The sequence below is a fragment of the Rhinopithecus roxellana genome, chromosome 15 (assembly GCF_007565055.1).
Source record: "Rhinopithecus roxellana isolate Shanxi Qingling chromosome 15, ASM756505v1, whole genome shotgun sequence".
Classification (NCBI taxonomy): Eukaryota; Metazoa; Chordata; class Mammalia; order Primates; family Cercopithecidae; genus Rhinopithecus; species Rhinopithecus roxellana.
In genome coordinates this window covers 68116830-68138557 of record NC_044563.1, presented here as the reverse complement: position 1 = coordinate 68138557, position 21728 = coordinate 68116830, and the positions used below count along the sequence as shown (strand labels likewise).

The window sequence follows — 21728 nt, the reverse complement described above, 5'->3', positions numbered from 1 at the left end:
ATGAAATTGATATTAAATTGTCTTTTCTCTTTTAAAAAGTTAATTGCTTGTCAGTTGTTTGCTAAGTAGGTGGGAGACAGTGTATCCAATAAAAATGATGGCACTTTAGGCTCCTTTAAAATAAGAAAAGTAATTGATCAAGTAGGAAGTACTGCCAGTAAAAGGCTGAATCACTAAAACAACAGGATAGGCTGAGAAAACAAATCTTTTAATATCTTTGCTGATACTGAGCTAAGATTGTTATTCCACTAACACATTTTTTTAAGTATCAACTTACACAGTCTCTGTGTGAAAAATTCTAAGACAATCTCTTATGCAATTATTAGGGAAAAAAAAAAAAAAAGGTTTCTTCAGAATGGGAAATCCAGAATTAAACAAGTTCTCCCAAGTATAACCTTCTCCTTCATACACTACACAGATGTCAAATATGTAACTCTCCTTCACCCATGGAGTACCAAGGCACTTACTTTCCTCTACCAGAGACATTCATTAGCAAAACTGAAAATCTTTGGCAACTATTATCAAAGCGGCATTCAATCTCAATTTGTGACTTTTTAAAGCTTTAAAGATTGTTGTTAGTTATTTGCAAAATACAATATAAATACTGAGATTCAATACTTCTACTAAATAATAATACTGAACTGTGTTAACCCAATTATTTATTTATTGAAGAAACAAATTAATCGGAAAATATTTACATATTTTCTGTTCCAATGACTTTTTACTAATATTAACGTAAATTCTACTCTCAGGTATTTTTTAATTTACAAAATAGCATTATAGCACTTATGTGCCACACAATTCTAGGTATTTAAAAACATTATTTATCCTAATCTAATGAAGGCAGTTCTATTATTAATAGTCTTAAGAGACTAAGGCAGAGAGATTAATAAGCAATTTGCCAAGGTCCCATAATAGCAACTGGCAAGAGACGAGATACCTATCCAGCGAGGATTCATCATGCACCATACCAAAATCTTCTGCTGTCGATTGAATTTATTCTTTCCTTCCTCTTTGAACATAGTTTTGAGCATAGAATTGTTGATAAATGGTAGTCCACAACAAAAAAATAAATTTATGTGATTTTAAAATAAGAAAGACCATAGAGAATTCCAATATGCAAGAGCAAAACATGTTCATCTTTACCAATGGAACATTTGTGGATTTACAAATGTAGCTGAATAGGAAATAAGGCTCTTAAAATTTACTCCTATCGGAGTAGGCAAAGCCACTCTTCTTTAATTTTAAATGAATAACATCCCTCCCTCCCAACCTCTTCCTTACTACTAAAGACAGCAAGGGAGGGCAAGGGAAAGACAAAGAGAGAGGAAGAAAAGAGAGAAAGAAGAGAAGGAGGGATGAAGGAAGAGAGTGATAAAAAAGAAAGTACATATTTTTACTGTAGAAAAGCCATTTGGGAATACTTAGAACAATCCGTAAGCCCCATATATTACTCAACATATAAACATCCATGTTTATATGTGTTATGTAATATATATGTTAATATATATTATATATAAAATGTTATTTAAGTAATATATGCTATATATTACTTAACATATAAACATTGATAGGAATAACTGTATTCCACAATCATTGGCCTGTGTGTGGGAGATTTACATAATTAATGACAATAATTCTCATCTGAAACCCAAAAAGCTGTACTCTAATGCCATATAAAAATACATGGTAAGAAAACGAGTGCTGCCAAAGCTGGAGAATTTGGAGTAAGGTCTGCATCTAGTTAACAGTATTGTGACCATGTTGTTTTCCGGTTCTGATAATGTACTACTATATAGTTACGTTCCAACTGGGAGAAATTGAGTGATGAGTCCAGGGGATCTCTGTACTATTTCTGCAACTTCCTCTGAGATCAATTATTTCAAAATAAAAAGTTAAAAAATATAATTGACTGAAAAGATGCTGTGCCATCTAGTGACGGTGTAGGAGAGGTCACTTGTTTTTCTCTCATATTTAACAAAATGTTTGGTGGCTATCCCCCTATGTTGGACTAGGATGTATCTTTGTGTGGGTGGCAGAGGAAACAAGAGAATACACTGGAAAGGCAATGGCTTCATTCTAATCATTCTATCATAAAAATTGCCTGAATGGGGCCAGGCGCAGTGGCTCACATTTGTAATCCCAGCACTTTGGGAGGCCAAGGCGGGCGGATCACAAGGTCAGGCGTTTGAGACCAGCCTGGCCAATATGGTGAAACCCTGTCTCTACTAAAAATAAAAAATTAGCCAGGTGTGGTGGCACATGCCTGTAAACTCAGCTACTCGGGAGGCTGAGGCAGGAGAATTGCTTGAACCTGGGAGGTGGAGGTTGCAGTGAGCCAAGTTGTGACACTGCACTCCAGCCTGGGTGACAGAGCAAGATTCCACCTTAAGAAAAAAAAAAAAAGAAAAAGAAAAAAAAATTACCTGAATGATTCAATTCCTTCACAGTATGTCTGCAAATTCTACCAGCTCCATGGCCAAAATATATCCAGAAGCAGATCACTTCTCATCACTTACACAGCTACCATACTGGTCTAAGTCACCATCATCTCTCACCTGGCTCATTTCAACAGCCACTGCCAGCCCCTCTTCTTCTACCTATCTCTGCCTTTCCTCTTAACACAGCAAGCAAAGTGATCCTTTTAACAAGATAAATCAAACCAAGCAAAAACTGCTCAATGTCTCCACTGCCCAATTAATTCTAAATAAAAGCCAAAACCCCTACAGTGGCACCCAACCCCCAGAGAAGATCTGATCCCTCTCCCCTCTTGACCTCATCTCATCTCTTTACCCACTGCTCTAGCCAATGTGGTCTTCCTCCTGACCATTTACCAAGTGTGACACACATTCAACTCGGTATCATTACACTTGCTGTTCCATCTTTGGAAAGCTCTTCCTCTGGATACATGCAGATCTCCCCTCCTCATCTCCTTCAGGTCTTTGTTCAAAAGGAGGCTTCTAATGAGCCATTCTAGGACTACCCTACCCTCCCTTGAAAATTATAACCCCACCTAAGCCACATCCCAGCATTCCTAGTCTTGGCATTCCTTTCTCAGCTTTATTTCTCTTCATAGCCCTTATCTATCATACTATATTGTTTGTTTATTTATTTACTTCTCCCCTTCTTGTCACACATGAATACAAACACCAAAATGGTGGAATTTCTGTCTGGTGTGTTCATGTTTTAGCCATAGCACTTAGTATGCACTCAATAAATTCTTGATCAATGAATGAATGAATATTGGAAATGGTCAAAAGTGGAAAAGCCTCTTTACTTAGGGCAAGAAAAAGACCGATTGGGGGCTACTCCCAGCACTGACTAAAGGGCATATGGGTTTAGGAAACATTTTTGGTGACTATATTGAAAACTGTTCATGCTTATAATTATCAATCAAGAACTGTTTTGGAGCATCCATATCAAAGATGCAAATTGCTATAAAATACATCTGCCAACAAACAAAACCATGTAGTGGGGAAAAAAGACACACAGAAAGTGAAGTATCAAACTCAAAACTTTTTTGAGAGAAACGAATGTACACTCAGGTGAGCTGAATGCAAATTCAGGTTTGTCAAAGAGTGGCCTAGGGAACCTTCACACACACAAAATGGTAAGTCAGTCACAGGTGAGGGGAGGGGGAAGCCCAGAGTATCTTGGGAGGAGAGTAAGGAAACATGTTAGTGAAGCTGAATGTAGGTAAGAAATGGGGGTGTGTGTGGGGGGGGAAAGGCTAAAAAGATAAGTTAGTTCCACTATTTGTGAAATACCTTAAATTCTACACTAAAAATTTTCTACCTAATTCTGGCATAGAGGGAGAAATTCACCCAAATTTTCTGAAGATAAGAGTTACATGATGAAAGCTGTACTCTAAAATTTTAATTTGATAAATACCAGGATGGATTAATTCAACAGGCATTAGTTGTGTAACCACTATACACACTGCCTGGGGAGGAGATGAAGATGAATGACATGTTTGTCACTTATGAAGAAAGTACAGTTTAGTGAATATGTGAAATAACTGCTATTAAATTTGCACTAGTGGTGGAGAGGAGATGGGATTAGGGAGAGGTGGGTCAGGGAAACTTTCTTTTTTTTTTTTTTATATTTAATAACTTTATTTATTTTTTTTTTTATTATACTTTAAGTTCTAGGATACATGTGCATAACGTGCAGGTTTGTTACATATGTATACTTATGCCATGTTGGTGTGCTGCACCCATCAACTCGGGGGAGGGGGGAGGAGGGAGGGCTTGCATTGGGGAGTTATACAAGATATAAATGATGAATTGATGGGTGCTGACGAGTTGATGGGTCAGGGAAACTTTCACGGAAGAAGCGGATTCTGGCCTGAGTCTTGAAATATAAGGAGGATTTCAACTGGCCAAAATGGGGAAGGCATTTCAGGGTGTAGGAACAGAAGGAGCAAAGTGAAAGCTATGAAGCCACGTGCCATGTTCAGAAAACACAAGGAGATTCCAGTCAAGTACACAGGGAGAAATACTAGACTAAGAAAACTGAAAAGAATGACTGGGAATGCTACAATATAATACAGTTTGGGGATATGTTTTATGCATAGTGAGGAAAAATTAAAATATTTTTTTAAATTAAAGTGGCATTAGGAAGGATGATGACTGAAAACAAAATTAGCAAATTAAGTAGGTTCCTGTAAGCAATTCTCTTTAACCTCAATTTAGCCCATCTTTTGCCCTAATTTCTGTTCTGTTTATACAGGCCTTATAAAAATGCAAACACATTTTATTTATTCCTACTGTAATAAAAGCAAAAGGAACTAAATTCTTGTTTTGACAGAGAGAACAAAAATTTTTATGTCTATTCAATGTTCTACAGTGGGCAGAATTCTGGGTTTTGAATTAACTAATTGCACACAAGTTAGTTAACCCACGTCAAGTGCATGGCACAGGGCCTGGCACACAGGACTATGTAAGTGCTGGCTGTGATTACTATTAGGTATCAGGAGATTTCAGTAAATCCTAGTTGTGAAGCCTCAGGCAAGTGTCTTAAGCTTCCAGTTGCTCCATTTGTTAAAAAGGGGTAGGAAGGGGAGGGATGGAAATACATTCCCTATCCCTAGCAAGCTCACAGGGTAGTGACCAGATTAATGACCCATTTAAACAATGGAAATGTAAGTATTCATAAACCCTAAAGCACTTTATAAATACATGGTATTATAAATTTTCTGTTTTCCCCTGATACAGAGTGAGAAAATATTATCTTGATCTATTCTTTGGAATGTATGTGGGGAGAAAGCTTCCCAAGACACTGTAGCAGTTTAGTACTCCTTTGATTCTCACATCAGTGCTTCTAAAGGTAGGGATTTTAACAATCTGATTCTTAACACATGTAAGCATTTGTTCAATGGGAAGCATATTCAGTGCAATACTCCAAAGAGAGTAAGTAAAAACCTGGACCTCTTTTAGTTGATATATAAATGTGTGGTCACTTCTTACTAAAGTGACATGCAAAGAAACCTGACTACAAAAGAGCAAAAAGTGTTGGAAACTGAAACAAGAAAGAAAATAGAAAGAATCCAGGAGCAAGCAAGTCAAAATTTAAAATAAGACAACTGGAATTAGGTAATACCGAAAGTAAAATAACATAAAAAGCAACATACTAGAGGACTGGTTTCCTGAAACACTACCACAAATAAAAGCCCGGCTGGTCCAAAGGTACTGAGTTATCTCAATTGACTGTGCCCACGTCAGTTACAGATCTATTTCCCTGTTCTACTCTTTTCTGTCTTCTCACATATGCTCTTAACTAGTCTTGCAGAAAAAAAGTCTCACCTTTAATGTATATCTGTTAACCGAAAAAAAGTTATCTTCAAAAAAACAGAAATTTGTGATGCAAACTCCTTCACCCACCATGGTTCTGTGAAAACTACTGTAACGAATTTGTTTCAGTCATGCACTGTGATAGTTTAGATATTTGTCCCCACCCAAATCTCATGTTCAATCGTAATCCCCAATGCTGGAGGTGGGGCCTAGTGGGAGGTGTTTTGGTCATGGGGGCAGATCCCTCATGGCTTGGAGCTGTCCTTGCATAGTGAATACTTGTGAGATCTGGTTGTGTAAGTATGTGGCACTCTCTGCCACTCTCTCTAGCTCCTACTCCCACCACGTGAGGTGCCAGTTCCCGCTTCGCTTTACACCATAATTAAAAGCTCCCTGAGGCCTTCCCAGAAGCTGAGCAGATGCCATTGTCATACTTCCTGTACAGCCTGCAGAACTGTGAGCCAATTAAACCTCTTTTCTTTATAAATTACCCAATCTCAGGTATTTCTTTACAGCAACGCTAGAACAGACTAACACAACTGTGATATCTTGGCATGTAGATTTATATCAAATAAATAGTATCTTAAATAAGTATCTATATAAATTAAGCATAGTTTCTGATACTCATGAATTTAAATAACATAGTAAATAAACATAAATCAGTAAATAACAGTTGACATTCATTAAGCATCCAGGGGTCTTAAGTACCTTATCCCTCATCTTTGAAATAATAATCTTGCCTCACTTTTTAGATATGGAAATTGAAAATCAGAGAAGCCAAATGATGTATACGCAGACAGTAAAATGTGGCACAGGGATTGAACCCAAGGTTGCCTGAGCTTTTGTCCCTTTAACCCTGATGCTTTTCACACAGGTAAATAAACATCTGCATTAAATCTAGTGTCGCTAGTGTCCATTTTATGGGGTAGATGCATTAAGAAGAATCCTGGAAATTACCTATTTGGGCAGGGTACAGTTAACAGAAGATTACAATCTATTTCTTCATATTCTACAAAATAATGCATGCTCATTGTGATACAGGCTGGAGAAAGGGAAACAATGGGTAGAAGAGGGTGGTCCCTGGCAAGGGAGAACATGCATTCCTGTTTCCCACCCCCACAATTGTTGCCTTTTCCAAAACCACCTTGGCCTGCCCCGCCCCCCATCCTGTGCCCGTAGAAACCCCAGGCCCTACCAGCAGAGTGGCAGAACGGCAGAGAAGGAAAGAAGCAGCCAGATGTTTGAGAGAAGCAGCCTCACTTCAGAGGGATGGCTTGACGGCAGGACTTCGGAGGAGAGTTCAGCTGGGCACAGCCGAACTCCAGGGGAAGACCCCTTTCCACTCCATCCCCTTTCCAGCTCCCCATCCCTCTGAGAGCCACTTCTACCACTCAATAAAATTCTCCACATTCACCACCACCCTTCAATTCATTTGTGCGTCCTGATTCTTCCTGGACCCCAGACAAGGACTTGGATACAGGTACAACAGGCTGTCACACTGACCCTCCACTGAGTTGTTTAACATTTAAGCCACCCATGGACGGCAAAGCTAAAAGAGCACACTGTAACACATGCCCTCTGGGGCTCCAGGAGTCATGGGTAACCTCCAGATGCTGCCGTGGGCCTGCACAGAGTTCTGCTTCTACCAGTTGCCCAGAAGTGCTCATCCTGGCCTCTGCACCCACTCACCTGCATGCTTCCCCCTGACCTGTGAGTCCTGAGAAGGGGCCAAGGGAATGATCCCATTTTAATTATTAAAAAATTAAACAATACAGAAGCAAATGGAGAAAAAATGAAATGTTTCTTACTGTCTCCATAATCCCATTCCCCTTTCGAGTTACGTACGTAGCCTTCTAGATCCTCTTTCTATGAATTTACAATGGGATTTTACTGTTTTGTAATTTGCCTTTTCATTTAACAATGTATCAGAGAAAAAAATCCCCTGGTTTACTACGTAGGCTTCTACTTACTTTGTGGTGGTTGCAAAGTATTTTACAGTACAAAAGTACCAAAAGTATTTTTTGAAAATACGATTTCCAACATTTATGTATTAAAGCAATGCTGCAAAGAATATTCATCTGGATGGGTGAAATCTTTTTTAAAAATGCAAAGTGACCAATTCAAAAAGAGCAAGAGACTTAAATAGGCATTAATACAAAGAAAATAGACAATGGGCAATAAGCACACAAAAAGATGCTCAACATCATGACATTTTTGTATAATTCCCACCTGGATCAACAGAACATTACCAGTACTCCAGAATCCTCTCTCCTGCCCATCCCAATCATTGACCTCCTCTTTCCTCCCCAAAGGTAGCTGCTATCCTAATTTCTAATACCACAGAGCAGTCTTGAACTCTTAGGATTTTGAACTCTGTGAATGTATACATGAAACTTTACAGTGTAAGTGGGTACATCAGGACTTCTAATACTATTTTTTGTGAGATTCAATCATGTTGTTGCAAATAGTTTTAACTCATTCATTTTTACTGGTGTAGAGGAATTTATTGTACATACCTTCATTTATTCATTCCACCATGTATACACCCATAAGTTTTGCCAGTTTTTAACAAATGGAAATAAAACTGCTATCAACATTTCTATGCATGTGTCTTCGTCTGTGTACATGAATCTCTATATACATCTAAAAGTGGAACTGCTGGGTTACAGCTGTGTATCAACTGCAATAGATAATGCCAATGATTGTCCCAAATTAATATTCCCATCATCAGCATATGAGAATTCCTATTAATATATATCTTTGCCAGACTCAGACATTGTTGCCCTTAAATTTTAACTATTCTGGTTAAGTATGTAACAAAGAGTCAATAAGGCTTTGATCTGCCTTTTCCTAAAGATTCTTTGCAAGCCCTTTGTCAGATACACATTCTGCAAATACCTTCACACACTGTGATTTGCCCTTTCACTATCTTAATGGCATATTATGATAAAAGTTATTGCTTTAAATTGTTTAATTATTAAGCTTTTCAGTTATAATTAATACTATGTCTAAGCCAAGGTCATAAAGATATTCTATAGTATTATCTTCTGAAGTTTCATTGTTTCCTCTTTCACATACAGATTTGTAATTCTCCTGGAATGGATTTTTGTGTATGGGGTTAAATAAAGATCATGAGGCTTCTTTTTCTTTATATTCAGATGTCCAGTTGACTCAGTACTTTTTATTGAAATGACTGTTCTTTTGAAACTGCCCTCCAATGCCACCTTTGTCATAAATCAAGTATCTATATAGACACAGGTTTGTTTCTGGACTCTATTCTGTTCCACTGATCTATTGGTCTACCTGTACATCTATATCAATGTCTTAATGAGTAAAGCTTTCACAATATATCTTGACACTACAGTAAGTTTCCCACTTTTCTGTTCTTCTAAATTGTCTTGGGTATTCTTGGCTCTGTATTTCCACATACATTTTAGAATCAGTCATCAATTTCTACAAAGATTCCAACTCAAAGCTTGGGGCATTTTTCAGCAACTCTGTCTTGATGGGTTCTGCCCTCCAATTTTTGTTCCCCTTGCACTGTGGCGACCTCCTCTACTCCATCAGCAGATATCCTAGGGGAATAATGTCTCTATATGCAGGGGTCACCCTTCAGATTTCCTTCTGTTTCACCTTAGCACAACAACTGCTTACAGTTTTATGAACTCTCTAATGCTTCAAAGATATTTTTTATACCTCTGTCAAAAATTTTTAACTGTCCTCAGAGGTAAGGTTGTCTAAATCACTAGTCTTTTATTTCCAGAAGTTAATGCCTCAGAAATCTCTGCTGGCTTTTCTTCGCTGTTCTCCATTTCTCCCACTCTTTCCTTCTTCTCTCTTCTATCCTCCACCCCTCTTCTTTCTTTTTTTCTGGTGGAAAATGTAGATGATGTAAAAAGATGGGGAATTCCAGCATAGCAATTATTGTAAAAAGACCACCTAGTTTTATTCGAGAAAAGAAAAATATGAGAATTGAAGAATGTGTTAGGTGGGCTTAAGAGAAGACTGACTACACATAGCAGAGTGAAGAATCACTGAACTTGATGGTGGGACAATAGAAAGTATCCAAACTGAAAACAAAAAAAAAGAGAGACAAAGAAAACAGGAGATCGCGCCAAGGCACTCCAGACTGGGAGACAGAGCGAGACTGTCTGGAAAAAAAAAAAAAAAAAAGAAAGAAAGAAAAGAAAAAGAAAACAGAGTAAAAAAAAAAAAGAAAAAAGAAAGAACAGAGTCCGAGATCTGTGAGACAACATCAAATAATGTAACTGGTAAGTAAAGGAGAGGAGAAAGAGAATTGGGAAAAATAAATATCTGAAGAGAGAATAGCTATGACATAAAGCCTTTAAGAAAAGTGTTAGTACACAGCTCCTCAGTGACTTGCAAGAAAAACAAACACAAAGAAAACATGTGCTTCCCCTTCCACCTTTCCCCACCGAGACCTCATCTTCCACTGTATCATGCCCTATGGTGATTGAACGAAATGACAATTTCTTACAGATAAGCTTCCACCTTTTTTGTTTCCTCTTCTCTCTCTCTCTCAAACTCTTACCTTCTTTTTCCTAAGGTACCATGGATACTTTCTATCTTGGTCAGGATATGGTGATTAATTTTATTTCTGTATATACAAATAATTGAACATATTAAGAAATAACATTTAATAACAGATTCAAAGAGAATATTTTTCCTATGTTACCCTTGTTGTGTAATAGTATAGGGAACTTTAAATTTTCAGTCTCAAACTATAGCTGTATCTTTCAGATTTGGCATCTAACAGTGACAGATGGCAATGTTAAAAATAAATAGAACATTCAAGTTGTTTATACCGTAGGCAAAGACAGTTTTAAAGTGTGAAACAAGCCCAAGGCTGACAGAATTCACATTATCCTTTTCAAAATGTATTAAGAATGCACATTTTGGCTGGGCACAGTGGCTCATGCCTGCAATCCCAGCACTTTGGGAAGCCAAGGCAGGCAGATCACCCGAGGTCAGGAGTTCGAGACCAGCTGGTCCACATGATGAAACCTCACCTCTACTAAAAATACAAAAATTGGCAGGGCGTGGCGGCATGTGCCTATAATCCCAGCTACTCAGGAGGCAGAGGCAGGAGAATTGCTTGAACCTGGGAGGCGGAGGTTGCAGTGAGCCGAGATCACGCCATCACACTCCAGCCTGGGTGACAGAGCAAGACTCCGTCAAGAAAAGAAAAAAAAAAAAAAGCACATTTCCTTATGCTAACTCTGCAACGCTGCTCACAAAAGACAAAATATTAGCTTTTGAAGGTATACAAGGTTTTTCTTGGTGATTCTTAATTTAGAAATAACAATGCTATGCAGGTCTACAAATACAAACCTGTTTTCCAGAGCTATCAATAACTGATTAACTTTCCCAACACTAACTTTCTGGAGGTTATCCCTACTTGAAGTGTCACTTCTCCATTCAAAACACGAGAATGGGCCGGGTGCGGTGGCTCACGCCTTTGGTAGCACTTTGGGAGGCTGAGGTGGGTGGATCACCTGAGGCCGGGAGTTTCAGACCAGCCTGACCAACATGGAGAAAACCCATTTCTACTAAAAATACAAAAAATGAGCCGGCATGGTGGCGTATGCCTGTAATCCCAGCTACTGGGGAGGCTGAGGCAGGAGAATCGCTTGAACCCGGGAGGTGGAGGTTGCAGTGAGCTGAGATCGCGCCATTGCACTCCAGCCTGGGCAACAAGAGCGAAACTCTGTCTCAAAAAAAGAAAAAAAGAGAAAGAGAAAGCACTTGATTGATAGTTTATTTTAATGCCAATATTAGGCTAAGCTTTAAAAATTCAGTTTATACTACATCTGAGTCAATACTATCAAAGTTGAGACGTAACAACTAAAATAAGTTAAGCTTACACCACAGAAAGATGGATAAAAATAATGTGCAGGAAATTAAATGTTTGATGCTGAATTTTAGTAACTTCAAAATAATGACCATAAAAACCCATGATAATCTCAATAGATGAATAAAAGCCTTCAGAAAAATTCCTACACCCTATTTATAAACACTTAACACACAAGAAACAGAAGGGAACTTTCTCAACCCTGATAAAGGACATCTATGAAACCCCCACAGCTAATACCCTACTTAATGGTAAAAGACTAGATGTACTCTCCTAAGATCAGGAACAAGACACGGATGCTTGCACTTGAGATTTATATTTAATATTGTATTAGAGGTTCTCACAAGGACCCCTGGGCAAGAATAATAAAAAGACATCCAGATTGGAAGGGAAGAAGTAAAAAGTTCCTACTGTAGATGCCATAATCTTGTATATAGAAAATCCCAAGGAATCCACTACGAACTATTAGAACTAATAAACAGTTCAACAAGCCTTCAAAATACAACATCCACATACAAAAATTATATTCCTATGGACTTGCCATAAACAATAAGAAAATGAAATGTTAAAATTCCCAGTACAATAGCATTAAAAAGAATTGAACATATTTATAAAGAAACTCAGCAAAAGATATATAAAACTGATACTCTGAAAACTACAAAATATTGAAGCAAATTAAAGAATGTCTAAACTGACTGGGCCTAGTGGCTCATGCCTATAATCCCAGCACTTTTGGAGGCTCATGCAGGAGGATCACTTAAGGCCAGGAGTTCAGGACCAGCCTACGCAACACAGTGAGACATTGCTACAAAAAAACTAAAAAATTAGCCTGGCACAGTGGCACATGCCTATAGTCCTAGCTACTCAGGAGGCTGAGGTGGAAAGATGCATTGAGCCCAGGAGTTTGAGGAGCTGTGAACTATGATCACACCATGGCACTCCAGCCTGGGCAACAAAGCAAGACACTGTCTCTAAAGAAAAAAATTAAAAATACAAAAGAATATCTAAATAAATAGAAAAACATCCTATATTCAGGGATTAGAAGACTTAATATTGTTAATAATATCCCAAGTTGATCTACAGGTTCAATATACTCTCTATCAGAATCCCATTCTACTCTGTAGAAACTGATAAGCTGATTCTAAAGCCATATGGAATTGCAAGGGGCTCAGAAAAACCAAATCAACCCTTAAAAAGAAGAAAAAAGTAGGAAGACTTATACTTCCCCACTGCAAAACTTACTACAAAACAACAGTAATCAAAACAGGGTAGTACTGGCATAAGAAAAGACATATAGAGGCTGGGCGTGGTAGCTCACGCCTGTAATCCCAGTACTTTGGGAGGCTGAGGTGGGCGGATCACGAGGTCAGGAGTTCAAGATCACCCTGGCCAACATGATGAAACCCCGTCTCTACCAAAAATATAAAAATTATCTGGGTGTGGTGGCACACACCTGTAATCCCAGCTACTCAGGAGACTGAGGCAGGAGAATTGATTGAACTCAGGAGGTGGAGGTTGCAGTGAGCTGAGATGGCACCACTGCACTCCAACCTGGGTGACAGAGTGAGACTCTGCCTCAAAAAAACAAACAAAAAAAGGCATATACATCATTGGAAGAGAACTGGAAGTCCAGGAATAAACCTAGGGTCAATTGTGTCTAGGGTCAATTGATTTTTCCAAGGATATCAAGATAATACAACAGGAAAGAAATAATCTTTTCAACAAACAGTGCTAGAACAATTGGATAACCTCATGAAGGTGGACCCCTGCCTCACCACCATACACAGAAATTAACTTTAAAAAAATGGGTTATAGACTAATATGTAACATCTAAAACTATAAACCTCTCAGAAGAAAACACAGGAGTAAATCATGACTGTGGATTAGCCAAAGCCTTCTTAAATAAGGAACCAAAAGCATAAATGACAAAAGAAACATCAAAAGTAAAAACTTGTGCGCATCAATGGATACTACCAAAGAAAGTGAAAGACAAACCACAAAACAGGTGAAAATATTTGCAAATCATTATTATCTGGTAAATAATTTGTATCTAGAATATATGAGCAACATTTACAACTCAGTAACAAAAACACACATAACCCAGTTAAAAACTGGGCAAAAGCGGGAGGTTGAGGTGGGAGGATCACTTGAAACCAGGAGTTTGAGACTAATCTGGGCAACAAAGCAAGACCTTGTCTCTACAAAAAATTTAGAAATAAGCTGGGCACAGTGGTGTGCACCTGTAATGTCAGTCATTCGGGAGGCTCAGTCAGAAGGATCATTTGAGGCCAGGAGTTGAGGGCTGAAGTGAGCTACAATCACAACGTTGCACTGCAGCCTGTGGTGACAGAGAAAGACCCTGTCTCGTAAAAAAAAAAAAAAAAGAAAAGAAAAGAAAAGAAAAAGGTAAAAGAAAAAAATAATAAGCAAAGGATATGAATAGATACCCTCCAAAGAAGATGAACACATAGCCAATAAAGACATATAAAATGGCTAAACATTATTAGCCAAAAGCAAAATGCAAGTCAAATCCACAGTGAGATACTACTTCACAACTAAGAAGGTAATAATCAAAAAAATCCAAATAAAAACAAGTATTGACAAGGATATGAAACAACTGGAAGTCTCATACACTGCTGGTGGAACTGTAAAATGGTACAGCTACACCAATGGTGCAGGTGGCAGTTCTTCAAAGGTTAAACATAGTTACCATATGACCCAGCAATTCCACACCTGGACATACACCCAAGAGAAATCAAAACACATCCACATATAATATTGTACATGAATATTCAGAGTAGCCAAAAATGGAAACAACTCCAAATGAATAAACAAATAAAATGTGGTGTATGCATACAATGAAATGTTATCCAGCCATTAAAAAAGAAGGAATTAAAACAGAAGTACTGATACATGCTACTGTACAGGTGAATCTTGAAAACACTATGCTAAGTAAAAGAAGCCCATCACGAAAGACCACACTATATGATTCCATTTATACAAAATGTCCAGAATAGGGAAATCAATAAAGACAAAAAGTAGACAAGTGGTCATTTAGGGCTGGGAGTAGTATGCAGGGAGCACTGTCTATTAATGGATATGGGATTTCTTTATGAAGTGATGAAGGTGTTCTAAAATTAACTGTAGTGATGGCTGTACAACTCTGTTACACAATTTAAAGGGTAAATTGCACGATATGTGAATTTTATCTCAATAAAGCTGAGTTTTCAAAAAGTTAAGTTTAAAATAATGCCGTATTTTTAAAAAGAATGAAATCTACAGTTACTAATGAAGATTTACCGAACAAGTACCCACTTAGGAGTTTTTTAAAAAAGTTTACCCAAGAAGGATAAAATTGCTTTGAAAAGAACTGAGAATCCTGACTCAAGCAGAACTGCAGAAAACCCTGTTTTGAAGCATTTTCTCTACTGAGCAATAAAGTCAGTCTAAAATAAACAAATTCCAATGAGAGAAATGGGAACAATGACTCCCTAGTCTCCTATGAAGAAATAAGCTTTGAAAGGCATTATTAGCCTTTACTTAAATACTATTACAAAGATTGTTTGATGTAAGCTTTGGGAGCACAAGTGGGAAAATACCAAAAGAGTAAAGAATAACTTCTTTTTTTTTTTTTTTTTTTCCCCTTAACTATTACATACAGGTCCTAAAACTAGAAAATACTACTGTAAGGAAAACAGTTCAAATAAATTCTGAGGCCCAGAAATTTTTTCTTCTCCTTTTATTGGGAGGTGGAAAAGGACAGCAGAAATGTAATATAGCTAGGAAATATAAGTTGGATGACTCCCTCTTCTCTCCAAAATGTTTTAGACTTTGTATTTTTTTTAAATTGACATCATCAAAAAGTTCCAGACGAGGCATTCTGTTGAATCTTCCCAAAATTAAATCACCTCAATAAATACCAAAATTCCCATTTTCTTGATTTTTATCCCCTTCAACAATGCTTTATTTGTAATATATTGCTTTATTTGTAATATATTCTACATATTTATGTAGCACTGTAAGTATACTATATAAGCAATAAGAAATGCTGTTTAAAATAGTTTTGATGTTCATATGCCCTTGTAAAATATACTTACTTTTCATTTATCAATTTCCAGTTAAGCCTACAATTTCTGTTAGTTCTTTAAACCTATTTTTTTATCATTTTATTCATTAATAAGTTACACTGCTATTATGCAACTATAAAAGTCAATAATGACAAAGCTTAATGGAGCACACAGCTCTTTAAAATTGCCTAAAAATTTGAATGAATGTAAACCTTTTCAAAATAATCAACAGAGAAATAAGAATACATTTAAAAATCAAAATCATATAAAATTAAGAATGTAGTATTATGTCAATAAATGCAAAAATAGCAAAACAAGCTGAATACTTGACTGACAGAAAATCTGTGTCTTCAAGCAGTTTATAAAATAACTACACTAGTGAAAAAAATGTACTCACCTGGTTTTGGCACTGAGTTGGTCACTGACTGGGGAACTTTTTGGTTAATTAACTCAACACAGTGTCCAGGAAAGAGTCCCACCTGATGAAAAGCAACAAAGAAAGGATTCTAAACCAGCAAACAGACCAATACGTGAACACTGCCAACTGAATTCCAGTAATGTATTCTACAGTCCCTCCCAAATGATTCTATTATTCCAAGACTCTAAATAACAGATGATGCCTATTACACAAACAAATAATAAAACAATCTGTTGCTATGAGTACATAGAGTTATCTGTTTTATTTGTCCAAATATCTAAGTCTGCTTTTATCCTTTTAGTTTTTAATTTCCCAATCTTTTCTTACATGAATTAAAATATGTAGTCTGATAATGAGCTATGCATGCAAGTAGGTAAAATTTCATAATTGAATAATGTGCTTTACTGAAATCTCAATCCAGTTATGTTGGTATCTGTTGCCAACTTATGTTTATTGTCTTCTCTATGGGTTTTTTAAATCAACACTAAGCCACAACTCAAACTTTTTGTGAACTTTCTCTTCACTCTCCCCCAGGTTTCATGAAAAAAAAGAAAGAAGACATGACTGAAATAAATGTGTAAAATAATCTCTCATTTAAAATCCTGGTATTCAATGCTTTTAAAAACTAGTAGTGCATGGATAAGAGGGAAAGCAAGAAAGAAGAAAACAGCCCATCTCAGCAGTGTCAACAGACTCTGACTTTGAGGAACACACCACAGTGACCTAGTAGTGGAACCACAGGCATTGTTTTTGGAATTCTAACAAGCTGTATTAGGAAAATGCTGAGTTCCAGATCATCCAGAGATACTGTATAGCCAAAAGGATAAATACCAAGATAAACAGCCTGGAAACAAAAGCAAAAAGGAAATCTTTATCAATATTTATAGATGTTTCCTTAGATAAAAATATAAATGGGCTGCCATGCAGCAGATGTTAAAGCTGAAATATGAAAACTACATCACTTTGTATATCCCTCTGTTGACAGACTCTGGGGAAGAATGGAATAGTTTTCCAAGAGTATGATTCATCATCAAGTTCTGAGCTGTATAATTTCCATCTGTGTGAAATTATTTTCACATACTCATTTGCTACATTCTTATTTCAATTTCTAGATCCATATTCTATGGTAGTTCTTAAAATTATGAAGATATAAACCGGTTATCATGAGCTGAAAAGGGTTATTAATAGATTATCAGTTTCTTTTATTTGTTTGTTTTTGAGACACGGTCTCATTCTGTCACCCAGGCTGAAGTAGTGACACAATCTAGACTCACCGCAGCCTCAATCTCCCAGGCTCAAGCAATTCTTGCACCTCACAGCCTCCTGAGTAGCTGGGACTCCGGGCATGCACCAGCTCACCTGGCTAATTTTGTTTATTTTTTGTAGAGATGAGGTATCATTATCAGATGATCAGTTTCGTTCACACGATGTGATTTTGGGATTCCTATGCACTGCCTTCCAAAATGATGTTTTAGGTATTTGTTTTATTGGTGAAATTCTTTCATATATTCTACTCAACTCCCTATTTTACTAAATGAGTAGAAATTCCTCCAAGACTGATTAGAACCAGGTAGGAGTCAACTTAAAAAAATCTTCATTGTTTTTCTTACACAAGTCAGTTATGAGAAGGGATATGGGGCATGGTTACCAGCGTGGCCTCATGTAAGGGTTCCACCCCTCATAAAAGGGTTTGGAAAGCGATTACAAAAGCCCCAGGTTCTAAATTACACAAATGTATACAAAAATGCATTTGTAAATAATCTCTGTTTTTACAAGTCTTTGCAACAAACTGTCACTTTGGTCTCCAGCAGAGAGCTGGAAAAGTGGAGCTTCCAGATGTAGTCTGGTTTGAGTCCCAGCAATGGAGATCTTGATGCTATGAGCTCTGGAGACTCTCATGAAGAGGGGTTGGGGGGATGAAGCAGTAACTGGGAAACTGCTCATGCCGAGGAGATGGGAGGTGCCCTGGAAATAGCTGCTTTGTGAACTTAAGCCATGATGGATTTAATGTTAAAAGTCATTCCACAAAGTGGTGTGCTTCAGTGCATGCAAAGGCTAGAGAACTGCAAAAAGGTGGTTACCAAGGTTGGGAAGATGTAACTATTTCAAGAGTGACTCTGAAAGAGACCCTGATGCCTGGAGGTACCCTTCTGAAATTCAAACAACAATGTAGAAATATCTGCCTTGTTTCAGAATTTATGGAGTATAAAGTTCGTGTTTCTAAAAGAGCTCACCTGCAGCTGGTTTTCACGTCTGAAATGACAGTGCTCTCCAAGCCGCAGAGCTGGAAATTAAATGTTCAATTCTACCTTGGTCCCAATTTAATGTTTGGTGCTCTCTGGATTGAGTTGAATATGTTCAGGCTTTGCAATTTCACTTGTGGTAAAGGCTCTAACATTTTCTATTTCTATGAAATTCTTTTCTTTTCTTTTCTTTTTGTGATGGAGTTTTGTTCTTGTTGCCCAGGCTGGAGTGCAACGGCACGACCTCGGCTCACTGTAACCTCTGCCTCCCAGGTTCAAGCGATTCTCCTGCCTCAGCCTCCCAAATAGCTGGGATTATAGGTATGCACCACCGTGTCTGGCTAATTTTTTATAATTTTAGTAGAGACAGAGTTTCTCTATGTTGGTCAGGCTGGTCGCAAACTCCCAACCTCAGGTGATCCACTCGCCTCAGCTTCCCAAAGTGCTGGAATTACAGGCAAGAGCCACCACATCTGGCTAGCCTCTATGCAAATTTCTTGAGGGAGAATCGCCTGCATATTTCTTCTCTGCCTTCACAGAAGGCAGAGCTTCTTTCAAACTTAACTGAGGCATCAGCTGGTCTTTGGCTATGTTTCTTACCATGATTACTAACAATAAGTTTGTGGCTTGGGTTTGTAAACTGTACTGTTTGCTACACTGATCTTCCCATATAGTAACTTTTAGTTTGTGAAAAAAATTAACCCTCAGCTGAAATTAACATATAAGTTTTTTTTTTTTTAACGAGTCTCAGATTTTAAAACTTGTAATAAAGTGGAAACTCACTGGTTTTTCTATGCCCTTTTGAACTCTTGTAATTGAGTTTTCATCACGGTTTATATTAAAGTGGCTAACACATGACTACAAAAAACAAAGTATCTGGGTTCAATCTTAAGTTTGCTACTTACTAGATTAGGTCTGTCACTTAGCCTCCTTGTGTTTTAGTTTCTTTGTATAAACATGGTAATAATAATGCCTATCTCATAAGGTTTGTGATAAGAATTAAGTGGATTAGTATAAATAAAATGCATAGAGTAAAATGCATTGGTTTGTTAACTAATGGTCTAGTAACAACATGATCTATTAACCACGGCAGCCTGTTTCATATATTATTCTTCCTGCAGCTGTGGCAATTTCTAAAGCTTTAACCCATTTATGGTGGAGGTTGCAAAATTTTTTTATGAAAAATCAGACCTTGGCAATGACCCTGAGCAGTAGGATAGAAATAACTCCCACAGGCTTAGCGTTTCAATAATGAAACACTAGGCATAAATGGGTTAATGCATAAGTAAAATGCTATTATTATCCCAGTATTTGGCTACCAGAACCGCTAGAAGGCTCTAGCTCCTCCATCAAATGGATATCACACATAATGCCACCTTTTGTGTATATCTGCTTAAGTTTCCTGACTCTCAAATATCATTCTTTCTATAACATTCTAATTCATTTCAATATATAAACATCTGCAACTTGCCTGAGAGAAAAGTCCAGATTCTAAACTTGGCTTACCCATTCACTAGGTTCTATGACGTAGAGCAAACTGCTTAACATGTCTTAGATTCCTAATTTGTAACATTAGGGATAACACTACCTACACCTCAAGAGTTTATGTGAAAGTAACTAGCCTAGTTTCTAAGTTCAATTAGCAATAATTGTGCCTCGGATAAACCTCATTGGCTACGATACTGCCACTGCGCAAAGCTAGTTTCTAAGTTCAAGTATCTTTTGGCAAAAAAAAAAAAGGTTTTCCATCACTTCCTCACAAAGACTGAACAAAGAAAGCTTAATGTACTTCTCAGGGAACTATATTAGATACATTAGTTACATATTCACCTTTTAAATTCATCACAATGAATTAGGTTTAGGTATACAGGGAAATGCTACTGCATACTATACAGAGGTAGATCTACAGTAGGCTCACCTAATACCTAACTCCAATCCCTGCCCTCTTGTTTTACTTTATCATAAGTGTAATATCACTAACTACTAGCTAAACTATACAGTTTCTCAGACTCCCTATATTCAGGTGAAGCCACGACACATGTAAACACAGCTCTGCTACCATCCTGTCTCCTCCGCTGTGCTGTGAGCATGTGAGCACAGGTGTCATGACTAGATCTGTGGTGGTCTTCACTTGACCATAAGTGAAAGGCTGAGAGAATCATTAAGATGCTGACTCAGTACTAGACATCCACCATCTTTTCTGCTCAGTTTTTTGTTTCTTGAAGCCAAAATCACTCCTAACCATCAAGGAGGCTTTAAAAGAGTCAGTTTTATGAATTTGTGAAAGGTAAACAGATTCTATTTTACCATCACAAAATTTTCGTCTTAAAAAATGGTGTTCTGTTGAAAATATTACACACGAGAATGGAACTAATCTTAAAAGTATAGTTAGTGAACATTTACACTTTTCTGATGAATACTTCACCTAAGATTTCACCAAATAGTAACCACTTTGATAAAATGTCAAACAGTAAAAAGTGACTGGAACTCTGGAAATATGATCTATTACCTATGTCATCTTACTTTGTATATTATTCTTTCTGCAGCTGTGGCAATTTCTGAAGCTTTAATGTACATGGCTGGAAAGGGAGAGCAGAATTGGGTATATTGGCAGGGGTCAAAATGAGATTCAACTCTAGGAACAGAATGGAAGATGGAGAAAAAGCCGCATCGAGGGCCCATGATGGTAAAGAAGTAGGTAATAAAAACATAGTAATAGAAGGAAAAGAACAAGGTAGAGACAAGGCTGGAAGAGGTTAGGAATGGTCTCGAAGAGAAGAGACCTTCCTGTTGACAGTTTTCACTCAAGTCTTGGAGATAAAGTGAAAAGCCACCAGACATGCTAATATATCCCATGGTGTGCTGATAAATGTCTAACAACTAGTTCTCCATGGAGGAAAGGCCTTGATTTCCAGTGTTTTCCAGTGCTCACAGTATAAATACTCCCATCGTGGCTGGTTTCAAGCTACCAACTTGATACAACTGAACACAAAATTGGGAAGAGAAGCAAAAGAGCACTCAGTTATACAGTATTGACAGCATACAGATAGAGTAGCTGGAAAGGTCTTCAAGAGCATAAACGGTAAAAGAATTACAAAAATATTTGATTATTACCTTTGTTTTTAATACAATTCATTTCATTGTAAATGTACATATCTTAATTTTTAATAATGGCTGTTTTTAACAACTGTCCTACAAAATTTCACAGTTGTCTCCAGCTGACCACTGATGTATATCCATACACTCCGTCCTGCACCTATCCACCTCTAACAGCTCCTGGTAATCAGTTTCTGGTAGCTTAGCAAGCATATGGCTCACCCTCTGACTCTAGGAGAA

The 21728-nt window shown here is 37.4% G+C and overlaps 1 protein-coding gene and 1 pseudogene across 3 annotated transcripts in view; both read right to left on the bottom strand.

The window, feature by feature from the left end:
• ARHGAP32 (Rho GTPase activating protein 32) overlaps positions 1 to 21728 on the bottom strand; it is a 229638-nt gene that overhangs the window by 62503 nt on the left and 145407 nt on the right. For 2 of the 3 annotated variants that reach the window (XM_030918530.1, XM_030918531.1), the window contains one exon: positions 16129 to 16210. The exons of the other annotated variant lie outside the window; for it this stretch is intronic. In XM_030918530.1, the coding sequence (XP_030774390.1) occupies positions 16129 to 16210 (82 nt within the window). The remainder of the gene's footprint in view (positions 1 to 16128; positions 16211 to 21728) is intronic. 3 annotated transcript variants of the gene reach the window in all.
• On the bottom strand, positions 19944 to 20092 carry LOC115893822 (annotated as a pseudogene).